Genomic DNA, 21384 nt, shown 5'->3' on the forward strand with positions numbered 1-21384 from the left:
AGAGAGAGAGAGAGAGAGAGAGAGAGAGAGAGAAAGTACATATGACAAAATCTTAACCATTTGTCCCTGGAAGTGAAGGGTATAGTGGTATTCATTGTGTTAGTCTTGTGGTTTTCCTGTGGGTTTAGCATTTTTCAGAATAATAAGGGAAAATACAAAACACATGCAAAAAATAGGCAAAATGAATAGTCAGTAGGAGCTGTCTTCTGTCTCTCAGTAAGGGTCTTAAAGAAGTGTCACAATGTCATAGTGCATCCCTAAATGCTGGAATCTGTTTGAGGTGCTGATAGAGAACAGAGGCTAGCCTAAGAAGCACCGAGGGAACAGCCCGGCACGCTGGGGACCGGGGGGCGTGGGAGCCTCTTCGGTCATCTATGGGATGTAACACAGAAGCCCTCTGACCTCCTCGGAACCCGCTGGCTGTTACAGAAACAATAGTTTATATACATTTTCCGGATGCGCAGAAAGAGGCCCCTTTCAGCTTCATCCTTTCAGTGGGCATTACGAAGCTGATTCCTACTCTTCCTCGCCAGACTCCCGCCCTCACCCCCCCACCCCCGCTGCTGGGACTGGAATCCGCACCCCCACAGTCTGGCAGCACTAGCTGGCTGTGGCTCCCCGCCCCGGACCCTCTGGATGTTTTCTCAAAGCCCCGAATCCTTTGATAACACCCACATCACCAGGCTCAACGTGACATTTCCAACAGGAGACTGCCCGACATGGGTCCAGCTGCTTCACATGGTTTTTGTGTTTGTTCTGGAAAAACCTCCAGATACCTTTGGTCAAAGCGCTTCCTGTCGGCCGAGTTGCCGGGGCCTTTTCCCGCCCACGCGATCCAGAAGGGAATGTGGTCTGTAGGCCCCGCAGGTCTGCCCCACCGGGGATAGGTACCGGTGGCGTGAGGGTGCAGCCTGGAGAAGTGGGGACTCCAAGGGGTTTTGGAGGCTGTGTGCTTTCAGTCTCTGCCTGTGTTATTTGGATTCTGATCCCTGGAAACCAGGAAAGCAGAGCCTTGCCAAAGGGCCTCAGTCTACGTCTGCAGAAGTTTCTCTATTAAGGAGAAGAGAGGTTGTGCTGCTTTGATTTTTTTTTTCCTTCTCTCTTACTCACATAAAATATTGTTACCTCTTAAGGAGTGAACGCTTGCCCTATGTTAACATTCTCAGTCCCCACTTCCTGACTTCCATGAGGTGGGCCCTGTGCGCTTCTGCTTCTGGGATCGTGGAAAGTTCCAGCACAGATTTCCCACCTTTGAGGGGCTATTCTTAGCCATGGCCTAGCTCCCTACTGAATACCTCCACCTGCCGGGCCCCATACCCACGAGCCATCTGGGCTGAAGAACTGGGAACCCTCATTAGAAGATGGGGTGGTAACCCCAGAAGGGTGAGGAGGGAGACCCACACTCTGGTTGGTACCTAGGGTACCCTCACACCCCATTTCAAGTGAAAACGGCCGCCAGGACCGGCACAGGGTGGCCGCCCAGCTGGCTCGGGGACACATCTAATTTTAGCTCAGGATGTGCTTGTCCTGCGTCGGGGCTGGCTCACCCATGGAAACTCCACAGCTCTCTGGCTCTATGTGCATCCGTGGCGTAATGCTCCAAGTTTGAAAAGCTAACTTGGGTTTAAAGCAACATGTTTCTTTCTCCTTTTTCTAAGAAATGCCCAGAGAACAGCCAGTCATCTGTACTTTTGGAGTAGGTCAAAATTTCCTAGAGATTCCTGCTTTGTGATGGGGCAGTGTGATGAGGTGGATGACAAGTGCTCCAGGAGCCCGTTGTGGCTGGGCCTTTCTCTGTAAGAACTAGGGTAAGGCCATTCTAGGGTCTTGGGGTTGGACCGTCCGGTGCCGCGGGCCACTGGGGATTCATGGGCCCGCAAAACAAAACCGAGAATAAAACCCTGGGCGACCAACTTCAGGCTCAGGTTCAGACCTTGTGGGCCTGCGGCTAACACGGTTTGGGTGGCTTCCTTAAGACAAAGCACATAAAAGTACCTAATTTTTCACAATTTGACAAAAATAGAAGACCATGCTAATGGATAGCCGGAGCCTCTTGGAAAGGGGCCTGTGCCAGTGTAGGTCCCTGAAGCTTAAGCCCCGCCAACTTCACGGTAAATCACACGCTATTTAGGTGGTTATTATTTATTTTTCTGGCTAAGTAAGAATATTAAAACAATTTCATAAAATTTAAATATAGATATAGTCTTACAATAAAAGTCCAACCTACCTTTAAAATGAACAGTTTAAGCCTTGTGAATGATTCACTGTATTGTTGCTGAATTTCCTCATGTCACCATGGACCCGTGGGTTTCAGACTGGTTCGTGTTGCACAGCTTCCAATTTTCTGATCCTCGGTATTTTTCATTTGTGAAAATAGGGCTAAGTGTCCCCATGCCGCCTCCCACAAAGGCCTTCTGTGAGAACCAAATTGAAAACCGTGCTTTGCAAATGCTTGGTAAAGTAGAAATAACCTCCCGGACAAATGATTATTATCGTGAGAGCAAGAAACGGTAGAACATTTAGAACCCCTAGAACGTCCCAGGAAGGAAAATGGAAACCCAGGGAAGGTGACTGTTCCCCCCAGGGCCACTTGGGGAAAGATGTGAGCTCCAAGAATAAGTGTTATTTAAGCGTAAGCCTCCTTAACCTTTCCGAAAAAAATAAATGAACCCAAATATCTTTATTTTCAAATTGATACGAAGTTAACCTGGCACCCGGACAGTGTCGTTTCAGACTCGCCGCTCGCGGCCCCTTTTACTGATGCTTATGCAGGGGAATGTCCTGTGAGTTCAAACTGAAACTATTTCATCCCAGGAGTTGTTTGAAGCCACCCTTTGGCATACTTACCCAACCAGAACCTAAGTGGATTTCATGTGTAATGGCTCTCCGAGAAAGCCGGCCTCCACCACAGGGGCAGCCCCTTCCCTGGATATTTTGGCGTTTATTAGGTCAGGAAAGGGCAGGGCTGGTGCCAGAAAGCAGCTTCTCCTAGCAGCCAAGTCAACATCTCCACACAGCTTTCCAGGCCACTATGGAAACCGGCGGCAACTCTTATGTAATGTCTCTCGGGCGGCATGTTAGAACCTTCCCTTTTATAACTCCAAGTGTGACTTTAGATGCCCTGGGATGGGGCCAAGGTGTAGAGGCAATCCTTTCCACCCTGGTGTCTCACACCAGCCTCGGGGAGGGCAGGGCGGGGTGGGGGGGTGGGGGAGGAGTCTGTCTCTCCCAGACAAGGACTGGGTCCTCACTCCAATGCCAGGAGCCCTACTCGGAGGCAGCCTCAGTGACCCCGCCTGCTGGGTGTGCAGACCGGGGCTCCCACCGGGGGTCCCTGCGGCCTGGGCCAGGCGCCACGGCACGTCTCCAGCTCTGGCCCTAATCACTGGGCTTGTGGAGCACCTCTCGATGGTTGGGCTTGGCGGAGCCAGGCAGCCACCTGCTGGTGGGTAGAGGGGCGGGGCACGACCAAGGAGAAGGGAGCTCATGGACCGGTGCCTTTCTGCCCGGCGAGCTGCGCATCTCAGGTGAAAGCATGGTTACTCAGTGGACTTGGCCATGTGTCAGAGATGTACCCCACGGAAACCACTTTTCCCTCAAGAGGATATTTTTCTTTCCTTTCCCGGGAGTAAATCATCTCTACCCTCCTATTTACTGCCTGTTGAGCAAAGCCTGCCTCTCCGGTCTCCTGGTGGAGCTGAGCTCAGCCACACCTAGGGAACTGCAGCCCAGGGGAAGGGCAGGGAGAAAGGAATTGGGCGAACCACAAAGCCCTGCTAGCTTAGGTGCCCTAAGGGGAGAGTGACCAACCTGTCCTAATGTGCTTTGGGTCCTAAGAAAATGCAGTCAGTGCCTCTGGCACCCAGCATGGCATAGATGAAAATTAACCGGGTGAGTGTGGAGCCTAAAATTCTTTTTCTGGCTCTGCCCACCACTAGGGGGGAGCGGGGAGTTTTGGCAAAAGCTCCGCTCCCTACCCCACTCCACCCCCACCCCTGACAGGGCCACAGGATTAAACTAATTGGTCTAGGTTAGCTGTTCCAGCTCTTTCAGGTGGGTGGCCACATCTAGGGACCTCTGAGCACGCCTCAGCTTCCAGACGGAGCGTCCAGAACACACTAGTTGTATGCCAAGGCCTTGTGCCCCGTTGGGAGGATGCAGAATCCTATCAGGGAAGGTCTCGTCGGATTCAGTTTTGTTTTGCCACTTGTGTGCCCTTGAGAAACCCTCCCAGTCTGATGTCTTGGTGACCGGGTTAAACGGCTTCTCTCCCCGGAGTGTGCGAGCAAGGAGACATGTTGGACTCGGTTTTGGATCTTGCGTTTGCTCTGCACGCTTCTCGTCAAGGGCGTGTGCCCAAGCCTGTGGGGAGGGGCCGCACGGAAGGATGGTTAAGCCGAGAAATCACCCCCGAAGAACAATGGTTCAGGGGGCGGGAGGGAGTACAACGTGTCTTCTCTCCAGCTAGACAGGCTGAGCCGATGGCTTTTCCAGGAGGCAGGAGGATGCAGGGCCATCAATGTCCCCCCGCTCCCCCCGCATATCTGTCCTCACCAGGCGATCCCTATCTTTGTCCAACCTTTGTCATCATGGACCCGGATGAGAGAGACTTGGGTATGCAGCCTAATTTCCCAATTAAGTTTTTTTTTTCACTAGTTTCAGGAAGATAATTTATTTGGGTTGAATTGTTAAGGCAGATTGCTTTCACAGTATTCCAAACAGAGCGCTTTGTCACAGGAAATGTCAGACCAGGCAATTCTAGTCAGGTTTTCCATATCCTTAAGAGACAAGAAAAGAGAGAGGAAAAAAAAAAAAGATTCTTTTTATATGTTGAAGGTCAGCAGAACTGGCAACTGCAGGGTATAAAACAGATCTGTTAAAGTCGCTACACATTGTGATGGTTAACGCACACGATGACTTCTCGATAACCCAACCCTTAATGAGAAGTCGTGTTCTCTGTGGCTTAATTTTAAAAACGCCTGCCTATTTGGCAGCCCCGGGAGGTGGAGCGCCTCCGGGACATGGACCGGACTGAGCTCCTGGGAGGTGAAGACCCTGGAGAAGGTGCTTTGTCGCTTCAGAGCTCGGTTTCCTCATCTGTGAAAGCCATGGCTATGCCTGGCGACACCCTCAGCACCTTCCAAGTCTAGCTCACCATGATTCTGCACCTCGTCTTTTCTGGGGGAGCTTGGCGGAGCCTCTCTAGGAAGCCAAAGAGAAACGGAAAGCAGGAAAGTGGAAAGAAAAAAAAATCTTCCATGGAGAACTTGGACAAAACAAAAAGTTCTTTTTAAATCAGCTTGCCCGCAGGGATCCGCCTCACTCAGGCATACTCCTCCCAAAGTCCAGTCTTTGAGGAGTTTTAAGCAGCACAAGGGCTGTGGGGAGTCACTGTAGGGAAAGCAGGAAGCAGCCCAGCACAGTTGCTCCTCAAGGCTTGCTAAAGGGGCACGTGGTCCAGAAGCTGCTGCGGTTGGGGGCGGGTGGGTCTGAAGAGCTGAAGCCCACAATCACCAGGCCTTTCGGTCCTTGCAGCTTCCCAGAGCTGATTCTGGCCAAAGGGAGGTCAAGACCCAGGGCGATTAGTGTATCGTCAGCTGATACCAGTCTTTGGTACGAGCTGGTCCGATGGCTTGTCTGTCCAATTCCTGTGTCCACGGACAACAGAGCAACTCTCTGCTTCATTAGCATCGAGCCCTCGGGTTTATTCCAAAAGGATGTTCTGTTTGAAGAGGGATAGTAGCAAGAGTGTGCTGAACCCGGGTGAGGAAAGCAGGACTCGGGCGCCGTGGTTGTCCGTGTCACGTGTTGCCTCTTGTGTGTCTGTAGTGTATCTTTGCATCTTGTGGGATGTGGGCTTCCTCATGTGGCCACTGCCTCCAGTAGGAGTGCCCCCAGGGCTTCAGTGGTTGGATGCTCTGTGGGGCTCAGATCTATGTCGAGTAAAGCAAAAGCCTTCCCTCCCCTTGAGCTTGCTCAATTCTTGTTTTGAAAATAGGCATGAGTATTTATTTTCATCAGATGCTTGTTCTGCATGTATGGAGATGATTTTTACGTTTTTCCCCTCTCGCCTGTTGGTGTGAATTACATTATTAGATTTTTTTTTTTTTTAGTGTTAAAATGTTCTTGCATCCCCACTTGGTCATAATTTTCTTCAAACTCATGGGTGTTGCAGTTGTCTATTATTTCATATTTTTGCGCTTACATTTATAGGTGTTAGGTTTTGGACTCAAGGTTCTTCTAGCCTCATTAACGACCACCACCACCACCATCATCATCTCAGCTATTACGTAGCAATTACTGTGTGTCAGGCACTATTCTTAGTACTTAACATGTTAAGTTAATTCTCACCGCGATGATTTGAGGCAGGATTATTAACCTCATTTCATAGAGGTTTCACGATGTCCAAATTTTCTTCTTGAGTTGTTCTGTTTTTTATTCTGTAACAAATAAGTTTATTACTAATAATTCTTTTTATCCCAAAGTCTTTTTTTAATCTGATAGTGTTTAGCTACATTAGCTTTTATTTTTTTTAATTAAAAAAATTTTTTTAAAGATTTTATTGGGGGATGGGAACAGTGCTGGGGAACCAGGGGAAGGGGAACAGACAAGTTGCTGTCCTTTTGTTCTTCAGTCTAGTTGTGGAGGACATTGCTTCACTGGCCCATGTTGGTATTATCATTGCGCTCTTCCCAGGTGAGGCAGTCACTTGCCGGCCATTGGACGGCCGCTCACGGCGGCTCTTGGCAGCTCACATTGGCTGCTGGCCACACACGGTAGCTTATGGCAGCCTACTGCAGCTTCACTGCAGCCTATGCCGCTGGCCACTCATGGCAGCCCAGCTCCAGGTCGAGCTGTTGTTCACCATCTTAGCTGTAGAGGGCAGTGTCACTGGCCCACATGTGGGATCCGAACTGGGGCCCTGCTGCTCAGAGCTGGCGTCACAAGCCAGCTCTTAACCAATGCACCACTCGGCTGGCCCTACATTAGCTTTTAAATGGTTGGCATACAAGTGATACATTTTTCCCTGTGCTTTACTCTTCACTTTTTGTGTCATGTATCTTGTGAAATAGCATATTGCTAATTTAAAAAATCCAGTCTAAGTGTCTTTTGTTTACTGACAAGGTTAATTTATTTGCCTTATTATAATTACTGATGTACTTGAAATCATTTGTCCTATTGTATTTTATACTTTAATTTTGTCACCCTTTTTCTTTATTTCTTTTTCTTCCTTTCTATTTTAAAATTAACCATTTTAAGATGAACAATTCAGTGGCATTTGGTACATTTACAATGTTGTGTAGCCACAATCTCTATTTCTAAAACATTGTCTTCTCTTCAAAGTAAAATCTCTTCCAATTAAGCAGTGTCTCCCCATCCCTCCCACCCCCAGCCCCTGACAGCCACCTTTCTACAGCACTTCACATACATGGGATCATAGAATATGTGACCTTTTGTCTCTGGCTTCTTTCATTTAGCATCATGTTTTTGAGGTTCATCCGTGTTGTAACACGTGTCAGTGCTTTATTCCTTTTTATGGCAGAGTAACATTCCATTGTATGAATATAACATTTTGTTTACCCATTCATCTATTGGTGGACATTTGAGTTGTTTCCACCTTTTGGCTATTGAGTACAGTGCTGCCCTGAACATGTGTCCCTGTCTCAATTCTTTCGGATGAATACCTAGGAGAGGAAAAGCAAGGGGCGTATGGTAATTCTATGTTTAACTTTTTGAGGAACTGCCAAATGGTTTTCCACAATGGCACGTCTTTCTTGTGAATTAACTGATAAGTATTTTGTTTTCTTCTTCTGCTTTTTGATTTAGAAGTTATACATTATATTTTTACTATTTTAATGGTTATGCTTATATTCTTGGTTATGACTAAGTTTAATCAATCTCTCTACCCCCTCAAAAAATGCAAGGATTTTAGAAAGCTGTGACCCTTCCCATGTTCCCTATTTATTATTGTCTAGTAATATTAGCCCTTTGTTTTTAACTACCCCAAATTAGTTGCCATTGTTATTATTTTTATTGTAAGCTCTCATGTAGATTTATCTAAGTGCAGGTTTTGTTTTGTTTTCCCCTTTTTCTCATCTCACTTTCCTTCTGGGTTCAATTTCCTTCTTCCTGGAGTAAGTCCGTTGGTAGGTCATTCTAGGAAGGTCTGTGATGCTAAATACACTTATTTAGTCTTTGTATGAAAATGTCTTTATTTAGTCCTTTTAATATTTTGGATATTAAAAATGTTTCTTGTTTAATTGTTGCTTATGGGTAGTCTACCTCTCGCTAAGATTTTTCTCATTGTCTTTGGTATGCTGGCAGCGTCAATATGACATGTTTCTGTGAGGGTTCTTGTCTGGTAAGTTCTTAGCAATTGTCTTTTCAGCAATTCCCTTTCTTATATTCTCTTTATTATTTCCTGCTGGAACTCCTTTTAGATGTATATTGGCCTTAAAATTTTTTCCTCGCCATGTCTCCTCTATTTTCTCTTTCATCTACTTTATCTCTCTTCTGACTGAGTTGCATTCTGGGTAACGTCATCTAATAGCTCCTGGTAATTTCCTACCTCTTCATTGTATCTGATCTCTTGTTTAAACTTACCAAATGGTATTTTCCCAATCTTAAAAAAGCTCTCACCTGTAGAAAAGTTGAAAGAATAGTGCAAGACACACTTATATAACCTTTACCTACATTTAGCAATTCTAAGGTTTTGTCTCATTTCTCTCTCTCTTCTCTTTTTCCCTCTCCCATATATGTTACATGTTTTTGTAACACACACATCCATTTGAAAGTAAAATTCAGATATCATGACATTTCACCCCTAAATATTTCAGCTAAGGACAAGAACATTCTCCTACATAACCACAGTACCATTATCACACCCAAGAAATTTCACATTGATTCAATAATATCAGCTAATATAAAATCGCATAATCAAATTTCTTTCAAATGACTCCAAAAATGTTCTTTTAGGCTTTAGTTTTTTCAATCTAGGATCCATTCAATGTTCACTTTTATTTGGTCACCACGTCTCTCTAGTCTCTCTCTTTTTTTTTTAAAGATTTTATTGGGGAATCAGGGAAGGGGAACAGACAAGTTGCTGTCCTTTTTTTGTTCTTCAGTCTAGTTGTGGAGGACGTTGCTTCACTGGCCCATGTTGTGGAGGATGTTGCTTCCCGGGTGAGGCAGATCAGTTGTCGACCTCTGGACGGCCGCTCATGGTGGCTCATGCTGGCTGCCAGCCACTCACAGTAGCTTATGGCAGCCCACTGCACGCCATCGCCGGCAACTCACGGCAGCCCAGCTCCAGGTCGAGCTGTTGTTCACCATTTTAGCTGTAGAGGGAGCAGCGTCACTGGCCCTTATGTGGGCTCTGAACCAGAACCCTGCTGTTCAGAGCTGGCATCTCAAGCCAACTTTTAACCAACACTCCACTTGTCTGGCCCCTCTCTAGTCTCTTTTAATCTCAAACAATTTTCCCTACTTTTTAAGTTTCTCATCATAAGTGTGGTCTTGTTGTCTTATAGAATGAGCACATTTCAGATATGCCTGTTTCATGATTAGATTTATGGGAACGAATTTTGGCAAAGACGATGCATAAGTGATGCTGTGTGTTTCCCATTACATCACTCCAGGAGCACATAGGTCAGTTTGTTTTATTTTTGGTGATGCTGAGTTGGATCACTCCACTAGAGCCGTTTGTTCAGCACTAAAAAGGTAACTTTCCTTTTGCAATTAATAAGGAACCTGTACCCTTCGGACTGTGCAAATATCTTGTTCCTCAGAAACCTCTCAACCAGTGGTTTTAGCATCCATCAATGATCTTTTTCCATATTAGGAGTTTATAAAATGGGGATTTTTGAATTTTTGTCATTCCTTTTACATCCATTAGCTGACGGTATTCTATAAGAGAAGAGCTTTTTGTTATTTATCCCTCCCTCCCACTTTCCTCCTTTCCTTCCTCCTCTAGAAGCAGAGTCACAGATTAAAAATATATATATATATATATATATATATATTTAATATGGTGTTAACCATCACCATCATTATATGTCCATATATATGCCCATTTGATTTCTATGACTGTATTTACTTTTCAAAGCTGCCCATTCTTTTCTCATAGTCTTTTTCTTTTCTTATGGTTTTCATTTCTTTTTTTAAAAAAGTTTCTCTACTATCTCAAATTACAAGACTTCTAGGTTTTTGTTCTGTTATCTCGAGTTCCTGGGGTCCTATTTGTTGTGTTAGCCGGCTCTCACTTATGTGCATCATTTTCTTAATATATTTAATAGTCTTTTGTACATATTTTCAGTGGGACTCTAAAAAAGAAATCTCTCTCCTCCACCCTGGGAATCTTGTGTGACCTGCTTTGTGGAAGTGCCCTCCAGATAATTTCCCATTGCTTTGGTTAGGTTGCTGGGCTATCACTGGCTTGGGAAATTGTATGTTAATTTCTTATATTCTGGATTCTTGTGCTCCATGAGTGGGGGTCCATTTGGACTTCATTCACACTGGAGTCTGCATTTTCATCCAGTAGAAGAACATATAGAAAGTGATCAGAATCTTTATTCACGTGGGGCACCTTTGCTTTTAGAATCCATAACCAATTTAGCCAAGTGTCCAGGACCAAACATACAGGAAGAAGCGTCTCCTCGTCTCTGTTCTTATGTTAGGAACTGGAGAAATATCCTGGGTGCTGGGATGTTATTAGCACTAGAGCATCTTCAAGAACAGCATGGCCCGGGCGAGGCCGTCCTCTCAGAACCCTTGAACGTGATCTTCTCCCACAGTGGGTGGACATGCTCAGCCTTCTTCCGAGACACAGAGAGGCGCCCGATGCCCACAGAGCATACGTAAGTGGCTTGCCCAAGGTCGCGCGGAGTGGCAGGAGCAGGGACAAGAACTCAGGCCTCCGAGTGGCCCATTCCACTCAGCCAAGATTCAGTTACCCAGGGACTGCGTCCTGGCCCCAGGTAGCTCTGAACACCTGCAGTGCCCCAGCCCTTGCCTGTCCTCTGGGGTCACAGAGAAGAGTGTGGATGGGAAGTGGAGGCCCCAGACACAGCAGGCGAGCTGGGTGTCTGTGGCCTGCCTCCTACGGATTTATTAGATGCACACATTGACACATGTCTCTGGGTTGTCTGCACAATCACATTTTGAAACGGTGTTTGGAATCCTTGATTTATCTTTCTGTCTTTGTTTTTCATAATAGTTTTCACTCAAAGGCAAGAACATGCTTTTAAACTGACCTTTTAAACTTTGTAAAGCTTATGCCACAAAGGGACACATGAAAGGAACAATAGGCACATTCCCTGAGTGTGAGCGTACTTGAAGCCTCCTCTGGTGATGAGATCTGTGGGAAATGGGCAAAGCATCTAAGTGAGTTCTTGAAGCTGATGGATGAGGCTCCGGGTGGAAGCCTCGTGACCCGGAGCGCCCCACTGTACCCTGCACAGTGGGAACATCACCCCCACCCTCTCACCACAACTCGCGGCCACCTGTGTGCCTCGTGGCTTTACTCTCAGGAGCCGGAGTGTGTGTGTGGGGGCACTTGGGAGGTTTGGACTTGGTCCCATGGTCCACAGGGAGCCATAGAGAGTTCTGGACAGCGGAAGAAAGCGAAAAATAGAATAAAGACCAAAATAGAGTATTTATTTAATACTGGGTTTGAGTCCTGGCTCTGGCACTTCTAAGTTGTGTGACTTGTGTTAGTCACCTAGCTTCTATGAGGGCCACGCGATACTTGGTGCCCATTTATGGAGCACGGACTAGGTGCTGGGCACACGGATACAGAGGTGACCAGGAGAATCTTGCCGTCCTGTGTTCCTCCTCCTCAGTGACTTCTCTTACCAGCAGTGGTTTCCTGTGGTTGCTGTAGCAAATTACCAGAAACTTCGTGGCTTAAAGCAACACAAATTTATTCTGCTCTCCCTGCTCTGGAGGACTGAAGTCTGAAACCACTTCCCCTGGGCTGAAGTCAAGGTGTTGGCAGGGCTGGTTCTTTCTGGAGGCGCTAGGGGAGACTCTGTTTCCTCACCTTCTTCAACTTACAGTGGCCACTCCCATTCCTTGCCTTGTGGCCCCTTCTTCCAATATCAAAGGGCGTGGCTCGGATCTCTGCTTTCGTCATCACATCAGCTCTCCTCCTCTGGGTCAAATCCCCGGCTTCCCTCTTATAAGGACGCTTGTAATTACACTCGTCCCCACCTGGATAAATCAGAATACCCTCCTCCATCTCGAGAGCCTTAACTTAATCAGTTTGCAAGGTGCCATTCACAGGTTTTAGCGCATGGGTATCATTGGGGGCCATTGATGTAGCCTACCACACCGCCTCATGTCGCAGTTTATGTCTGTTCGTTTTACATGGCTGGGTCTCCGTTTGGCAGGGAGACAGGCCTGCTGGGTAACTGCCACATGTTTGCTGGGTGAGTGAGTGAAGAAATGAATGAACGCATTTTGGAGTTGAGAGGGAGGTGACGGCCCAGCTGGGCTGTAGAGGATTAGTATGAGTTTGCCAAAGGATCTTCTAGGTGCAGTGAACAGCTTATGAAAACGTATAGAGGCATGGGCCTGAGATGCTCAGCAGGGTGGTACTGCAGGTGGATGTGAGGGTACAGAGAGGGATGAGGCTGGGGCAGCTGGTGGCCAGGTCGTAGATAGCCCGTGGGGCACCCCAATGGCCCGGACCTCACTTTCCATGGAAGCAGTGTATGTGGTGGTCTTTGGAGTCGTTGCCTGGGTCCCAATTCCTGTGCTGCCACTTACTTGCTGTGTAACTCTGGGGAAATTACAAGACCTCTCTGAGACTTGGTGCGGTAACTGTACTTCATGAGGCTGTTCTGAGAAGCAGAAGACTTTGGATGCTTGCAAAACACTCAGGACAGCGCCTGGAACTGGGTGTCAGAGAACAGTAGTTGCTGTTATTATTGCCATCATTTTTGAATCATTTGTGAATATGATTAGTGTTCATGATGGAGAGCCTTTGAAGGATTGGGAACCTTTGAAGGGGGCTTTTGATGACAGTGCTGGGGGCTGGCGAGGGGTGGCTCTGACACAGCCTCGGCGTTGCCCCCCTTTCACGCCCTCTGCCGCCCCTCCACGTCTCAGCTCCTCCTTCCAGCTCCTTCTCTCACCATGCCCCACAAGAACGCTTGCAGAATCCTGGTAGCGCAGGGGCGTCGGAATTTGACAGTTTCAAATGGAGGAAAATGGGCTTGATGGGTGGGGGAGGACGAGGGGAGGAGCAGGGCTGCCTGGGCGGAGTGGGAAGGAGGTCTGTGTTCCAGGACCAGAGAAGGAAACCCGGAGCCCAAAGCAGCATGTGCTCGGATCTGGTACTGCACGTCCCCGGCCATCTTCCACTCACGCCCCTTCATACATCTTCAGGAGGAAGCCAATTCAATAGAACGTACCGTGGCAAGATTACGATTGTTACTTCAATCATATCTTACCCTGCAAGGATGTTGGAGGAAAAATATTTCAATGCCCCCATCAAAAGAGCTGTCATTTTTTTTAACATAGTCAATGCATTTTCAGAGAGTGATCTCATATGGTTATTTTGAATACATTCTTTTTAGAAAATGATTTTACTTTCGTTCAGATGGAGGCATGCTGGAGGGGGAAAGAAAACCCAAAAGAGAGGTAACATATAGGTAGATCGTTTAAAGAAAGTTCCTCATGCACACACCTGAATTTACAAATCAGAATCACAGGACAGTTTTCCAGGTAAGAGAAGGATACAGGACAGGTTCTTTGGTGCATTTTAGAGGTTTCTTATAAATGGTGGCTGAGAGCTTTACAGGAATGATGAGAGAAAGGAAACCAAAAAAAAAAGAAAAAATAGAGATAAGATGAAAACAATCTGTGTAATGATTACAAGAACTTGGTGTGTGTGTGTGTGTGTGTGTGTGTGTGTGTGTGTGTGTGTGTGTGTGTGTTTCCCAGCAGTATCATGGTGACATCAGCAAATTAACTTGCATTAGGTTCTTGGCAAGTGTCAGATTATAGGGTTGACCATCCCGTATTGGCTGGTGTGTGTGTGTTTGTGTGTGTGTCCCTGTCCCTCTGTCTGTGAGAACACAGCACTGAAAAATGGCTTGGTCCCACCCAATATGGAACTTGTGGCTCAGAGAGGGAGAGTGACCAGTGCAGGGCACACACAGAAAACAGGTCCAGGGCTAGAGGGAACCCATCTCCTGAACCCCCTTCCGGTACTGCCTTCATTCTGCTCTGCTGTTTGCGTCTTTTTGTCATTCTCCTCTGGTACACTGACATTGTCTTTTTTTCTAGGAAAAATCAGCTGCCGGTGTCCAGCAAGGCCGATGGTGACCTGGGTGCTCTGCAGCTCGGTAGGTGAGGCTGCTGCCTCTGTGGTGTGCCCGTCAGGTCCTGTGGTCTTCGTTTGCTCCATATGGGAGGGTGTGGATGGTGGGGGTAGGGGTTTCTTTCTTCCCACCTGACCTCAGGAAGGAGGGGTTGGCCCAGTGAGCAGAGCCAACTCCTCTCTCTTTGGCTGATGCCCCCTTGTACCGCCTGCCTTTCTCCCCCCGAGAAATTCTCATGAGAAGCTGAGCATTTCTGGATCCACACGGGGGGTGACCAGGGGAGCCTTTTCTGTGTTTGGAGGTTCTCTTAAGGCCATTCAGAACCTACAAATGTCTCCAGAAGACCATTCTCAGTCAAAATATGAGTACAGCTATGCCTGGGGAAGTCCATTTAAAAAAAAAATTATCAACGTATTTTTGAGATGTGAAGTACAACCAGTGACGTGCCTAAGTGCGCACACTTTTGTGCTCAGTGCATTTTCACCTACGTACACATCTGTGTAACTACCTTCCAGGATCAAGGGGGAGAACATAGCCACCCACTCTTTACTTTTGAAGCAATTTTCTTTTTCTCTCTCTCTCTGTAATCCTCTGCTCCCCAAAGACCAGTGTGTTTGCAGGGCTTGGCAAAAGCAGCAGTAGAATGGCGGAGAACAAGCCAACGAGCAGACAGGAAAGGAGGAAGCCGGCCGTTTATCTGTCGGACTCTTTGGGCACATAGGGGCTGTGCCCACACTTTCCCTCTCCTTTTAAGCAGTCCCTTTTAAACTGAAGGAAGAAAGCCTTGTGCCCTTTAGAAGTTGTTTGTGTGAGATGTGCTCTCTGACAGTTTGCTTTGATGAAGTTGAAAGGCAAGGGCCGGCTGCTAAAGGACGGAGGCAGGTTTGTTTATTCTGCTTAGCTCACTTCAGAGGTAACAGGTCCACCGTTTTTAATCTTCAGAAATGGCCGGTGCGGATCCTTTGGCCTCCCCAGGATGGGGCAGTTTTCTGCACGTGGCCATATAGAATGGAGCCCGGAGCCAGGAAGTGCTGGCGTCTGATGCCTTTCTGGAAAGCGCCTCGCTTTGAGATTTTTCCAGTGAAAGCCACTCTTGTTTGGACATAAAGCGAAGCAGTTCCCGGCCTTTAGAACCCAGAGGGTTTCTATTAGAAGGAAGGCTTTTAGCAAGTCTCTCAGAACCCAGCTGTTTGAAGTGTGTGTGTGCGCTTTCCAGAGCGGGGCAGACCCCTCTCTGCGAGCGGCTCAGTTAACGACTTTGAATGGAGAAGGAGATAAAAGCCATCATAGAACCCAGACACTAAGAGAAAAGGAAAGAGAAGTTCTGGCGTGGGGGACAGAAGCAAGGAGTGAAATCTGGTTAGGGGAACAGCCTTCTCCTCCCCACCCCAGTTCAGTTTTCATTGGTTCCATTCAGCAAGCTGTCCCATGCCAGGGCACGTCCAGGACGGCTGAGAGCAGATCGAGGCCAGTAAAGAGTGGCCCTGCCTTCCTGGAGGGCAGGGTTGGGTGGGACACAGGTGTCCTCCCATAGCAGCACATGAAGCACATGATCGAGAGTTGTTCACTGCTTCAAGAGACATATGAAAGCAAGTTCCGTGGAGGGTCCTGGAAGTGTCCATAGTGAGACGGGATGTAGATTGGGCTTTGAAAGATGGGAAAGGTCTTGCCAAGTAGAGATGGGACACAAACCTCATGGTGTGAGAGAGAGAGACTGGCTTGAGGCGACTGGCCTGTTGGGGAGTCGTGGGGCCAAGGGCAGATGAGGCTGGGAACGAAGGCTGTGGCCCGTGGCAGGGTGAGGATGGGCCTGGGCGCTGTCTGGCGTCTGACTAAGTCATTAGCCAGTGAGGAGCACATGAAGACTCTATGCTGTGTGTTTGGGGCTGCCTCTGGACGGATTTTAGGAGTAAGAGCCTGGATGTTGGGAGACTGGATAGGGGGCTGTTGGAATGGTCCAGAAAAGAGGTGATTGGGCCACTGTTCTAGCTGGGGAAATGCTATGGGTATTTCCAGACCCTGCTCAAATACTGACCTCTAATGGGACGTTTCCCTTTCAAGGCAGAATTATTTGCCTTGCCCCCTCTGCTCTTAAAACCTTTGCACTCGTCTCTATTTTAGAGCTTATGTTATATTATTTGGGGCTCCCCTGGAAGGCAGGGGTGGTGTTTTAATCATTCCTGGAGCACAGAATCCCTGGTACATCCTGGGCAAAGTGCTTGATGAACAAGTAGAAAAATCATGACGTGTTTCTGTAACAGAGAAGAGAGAAAGGGCTTGAGCAAGGTAGGGGACCTCCTAGAGGCAGAGTAACCTGAGGTTGCTGCTGCATGGTGTGTGGGAGAGGGTCGTGGGTTTAGCCTGGGTCCCTGCTGGAGGGGTGGGGAGATGGAGTCTGTTACCAAAACCTAAGACTTGAGGGATGCAGTGCTGAGATTCTTGAGTCGGGGACATTACGGCACTTCCAGGGGAAGATATCTTGTAGTCAGTGAGAAATACCTACCGAGTGGGCACCTGGAAAAAGAGGTACACGACCTCTATTATATATGTTTTCCTCCAAGGAGTGAATAAAATGGTAAGAGATACAAAATCCCTTGCTTCTTTTCAGCCAGACCTTTATCCCAGGGCCTTAAAAATAGCACTCTCAAACTGCCAGCATTTGCAGACGGTTTTGTCCGCTTGGCCAACTTGTCACTCTACAGTGCTTTGTTTTTCCCTTGCATGGCGGTCCCGCCACATCTGGGCCTGAGGCCTGCTATGTGGTCCCGAAGCAACTCTCTGCACCAGGGCCAACTCCCTCCTGGCAGAAACCAAGCGTCGTTGCTTCCTCCTGGGGCCTCCACCCGGCCCGCTTTCCTTGGGCCGCAGCTGCCATCCTCAGACTGACTTCATGGGGCCTGAGCAGAGCATGTTTTAGCTCTGACTCCCTCCTGGACAACCTCAGACTAAACAGAAGCCTCCGAGTAGGCTTAAGTAGTGTCTCCTCTGTGCCTCCAGGAAACAGTCTGGCCCGAGGCATTGCAAGAAGCCTTTCGCAGCCTGGTGGAATCACTCAGACGACGTGCTCCCTCTGTTTGGGCCTCTGGTGACTAGAGTTGAATTCTCTCTATTCCTCCAGCAAAGTTCTCAGTATTGACTTTCGGAAAGCCTGCCCTCCCTCCTCACCTCCCTCCCTCCTTTTCTTCCTCCCTTCCCTCCTCCTCCCTCGCTCTCACTTTTCCTTCCGTATTTTCCTTTAGCCCGACCCCACACTCCCGTGACCCTCTTCTCCGTAAGCAGCCATCCTCGTGTATTTAGTCGATATCGTTTTGCTGGTGCATGTCCTTGCAACATGTGTAGTGTTGTTGTGTGTGCGCGTGTATTTGTAAGGCATATACATCTCATTTGCTTTCTTCCCTTCTCCACCCAGCCCCGTGATTTTAAGACCTGTGCGTGTTGCTGGGTGAACACCTGGTCTTTATTTCAGGGCATTTTTGTAAGGCCATGGTCCCAGGGCGGTTTGTTCAGAGACCCTAGCTACGAAGCGTTCTCATTGAAATTCAGGTTCTCATTTAAGTCCCAGGCTTACATAAAAACATTGTTTTCAGCCTAAAGGTGAAATCTGTCCCCTTTTCAGTGGGCGGAGCCTCCAGGAGCTGGCCTCCCGCTATGCCTGCTCCTCCAAGGAAGAAAAGAAGGCTGTGGAATAAGATATAAGATGTGTCCTGGGGCTGCTGGCCTCTGGACACCATCTCCAGAAGCTGTGGGCCAGGGCCAGGGACATGTCTATAGCCCCAGATGCACAGAATTATGGGAGACAATGTTGATTTCTCTGCAGTGTGGTGCATTTTTAAAGTACCCATTTAATCTTGGGAAATGGGAAAAATAAAATGAAAGTCTCCAGAGGCTCTCTGGAGACTGAACCTGCTCAGTGTGCCAGCATAATTGCCTTGGGCTGTTTCCACTTGGGTCCTTCCTCTGAGTTTTCTGGTAAATGCTACTGCAGGGGCTGTGAGGACAAGAGGGAGCCTCAGCCGGGGCTGGGGAGGCACAGGTGCTGCCAAGACTCACAGTGGGACCCTGTCTGGGCGTCAGTCACCCCAGCTCTAAGGGGACTATATTCGGAGTGTGACTTAGTGTCCGTTTTGGCTGGAGGTCCAGGGCGGTGTGGCTGGTAGGATGGCAGAGCTGTGAGGACTGGGTTTATATCCCATCTCTATCACTTTCCATCTGTGTGACTTTAGGTCAGTTACTTAACTTATCTAAACCTCAGTTTCCTCATCTGTAATTTGGGAGGGGGTGTATGATAATTACTCCCTCAGGGGCTACTATGGGGCTTAGGTGATAAAACACAAATGGTTAATGAACGAAAGCCACAGTAGCATTATTATTATTATTATTATTATTATTATTATTATTGAGTTGTCGGAAAAGTCATGACGCATTTTTGCAACGAAAAACAGAAAAAATATGTCATGATTTTTCCGACAACCCAATTTTTATTATTATTATTATTACTATTATTACTATTATGAATGGTGGCATTTCCTTTCCTAATTCTGCCCTCTCCATGTCTGTCCTCAGAGGGACAGATTCGTGCATTATGCCCACCTTTCGTAAGACAGGTGTCTGGGCGAGGCTTTTCTGGGCCTGACTCGATGGCTCAAGCCCTAGGCATTTGTTTCACTGCATGCCCACAAGCAGAACTTTCTAGTGGACCAGTAGCCCAGTCCCACTCTCCAGTATCCTTGAGGCACGGACCAGCGAGAGGTTTGGACAGGGAGTGAGGGCTGTGTCGGCTCTGCCTACTTTCCTTCTGATGAGGGCCTGGGAGCCCTGAAGGGGACGGGGGGGTGGATGATGGAGGAACCCGTTGTTAATTCAAACTGTCTCAGAACTCATCATTGTTGTTGATGTTAAGTGACTTCAGATTCTGTGCTCTGTGAATTATCACAAGGAGCTCACACAGGACGGCTTTCTTTCAGAGGATGTGGAGGATGAGCTGATAAGGGAAGAAGTCATTCTCTCTCCAGCCCCATCAATGCCCAAACTGCAAATAGTGTCAAAGCCCATCGACCTCTCAGTGGCAAAGGTAGGTGTCAACTTAGAGGTGTAAGTTGATACGTCTTGGTTTGAATGGGTGTGAATTGGTGTGGTGTGAATTGAAGACTCCTTGATTTGAATTGGTGCGAATGAGGTGAGTTTGATCCCTCTGGCCCCATCCATCTCATTATAACCTCTGGGTCATTGGTAGAATGGGAATTTGGGTGTGATGTAGAGGAGAACCTGCACTGAGAGAGTCAGGAAAACAGGGGCCTAGACCTGGTGCCTCCCATTCCCTCTCCGAGACAAAAGGTCTCAGCCTCCTCCCATTCAGACATCTCAGGATCTCATTCTTTCGTCCGGAGCTGCTTCGTCACGTCTGCACTGGGCCACTCCAGAGTTGGCATGGAGCAGAGTAATTATCCTCTTTAGACTGGCTCTGCTCCTGGACTTGTCTCTGGGCGCAGGCTGGGATGCAATGAAGGAAGGACAGGAGGATGCTGACAATTCTTCAGTACCCTCGGGGTTCGCACCAGTGGCCTCCTGGAGGGGACCCCTGGTCACAGGACTTAGGGAGCAGGTTCCTGGCCTCAGCAGCCTCCTGTGCAGGGATGTCCTGGATTCCTCACCACCTCAATTGCCAGGTGGCCTCTCCCCTCCCCTTGGCCAGTGGTTCCTGTGGGATGAATTCTGCTCCTGCTGTCGTCTACTAGCTTTTCAGCCAGGATCCAGGAGGAAAAAATAAAAATCCTGGGGACACAGCTGAACCCTTTCTCTTCCTACTTACTGAGTATTTTCTCAGTACACAGATCAAAAAGTCAAAGGTTTTTCTAGAGGTTTTGTCCTTCCCCTCCACTCCCCTCCCTTTTCCTTCCTTCTTTTGAAACCACAGAGGGTCAGACACGTGGAAGTGGCCCCGAAGCTGGGAGGAAGTGATCTGACCATCTGTAGCCACAGGGTTGTGATTCTCTGCAGTGCGGACTCACATGTTGGGAAGGGTCCTTAGAGGCCCCTAAAGACCACCCAGCAGTAGCATCTCCAAAAGCAGCTGGAAAACCTGAGCCGCACACAGAGCAAAGGCGGGCCTAGGGCTTACGTATCATGGCAGGTAGAGCTGTTTCCTGGCTTGTAACCCTGGAACCAGGTAATAGCCTGGCTGGGAGCCATTCTGTGACTAAGAGAACAGACATGGGCTTCAGTCAGAAAACTCAAGTTCCTATCATTCTAGGCTCTTAGGAAACGCAGTTCAAATACATGGATGACTGTAGTTGGTGCAAGGAGGGGAACGAAGCCCTGATGCGTGAATTTACCCATCTCTCGCCCTTCTGTGCCGCCAGCCCACATTTGATGACATGTAGACAAATGCTCTGACACAGAGGTTCTCCTTATACTTAATGAAAAAGAAAAACCAATTCTAGAGGGAAATAATCTGAGTCTGTAGGGAAGATCTGACCCAGAGGGGGGGGGGTCTGGGGAGGTGGCATCAGAATTCACATGTTGGCCCTTCAGAGACCCCTGGATGTAAAATCATGGTGGAGAGAGAGGAGGTAGCTGGCACGGGGAGAGTACATCCCGGTAGAGGCTCTGACTTCCTGTCTGAGGGCCAGTGTGTGTGTGTGTGTGTGTGTGGTAGTTGGCACTTACCTCCTGGGGCTCTGGGGCCGGGCTTGGGTTGACTGGAGACGAACAATGAGCTCAATATCAGCCAGAAGTTTAGAGAAGACAGAGCTGTGAGAAAGTGGAGGGGCTGCCTTGGGAGGTGGTAGGAAACCCCTTCAACTAGGTGGTTGGGGTGTTTAAGCGGAGGTCTTGGGGGACCACTTGCACATGATGTTATAGAGGAGATTCTTACATGTAGTAATGGCTTGTACAAGAGCAGGGTAGACAGACTTTTTCTCAAGGGGCCAGATAGTATGTTTTTGGCTGTCTGTTGCAACCACTCAACTCTGCCACCATAATGTAAAAGCAAACATAGACAATATGTAAACAAATGGGCACTGCTGTGTTTCAATAAAACTTTATTGACAGAACAAGT

General features: G+C 48.0%; 1 protein-coding gene across 1 annotated transcript in view; it reads left to right on the forward strand.

Annotated features, from left to right (window-relative positions):
* MINDY4 (MINDY lysine 48 deubiquitinase 4) overlaps positions 1-21384 on the forward strand; it is a 129444-nt gene that overhangs the window by 43181 nt on the left and 64879 nt on the right. Inside the window, exons 6-7 of the mRNA XM_019639880.1 lie at positions 14293-14351; positions 19292-19398. Coding sequence (XP_019495425.1) covers positions 14293-14351; positions 19292-19398 — 166 coding nt within the window. The remainder of the gene's footprint in view (positions 1-14292; positions 14352-19291; positions 19399-21384) is intronic.

This window comes from Hipposideros armiger, unplaced genomic scaffold, assembly GCF_001890085.2.
Source record: "Hipposideros armiger isolate ML-2016 unplaced genomic scaffold, ASM189008v1 scaffold_47, whole genome shotgun sequence".
In the NCBI taxonomy this organism is placed as follows: domain Eukaryota; kingdom Metazoa; phylum Chordata; class Mammalia; order Chiroptera; family Hipposideridae; genus Hipposideros; species Hipposideros armiger.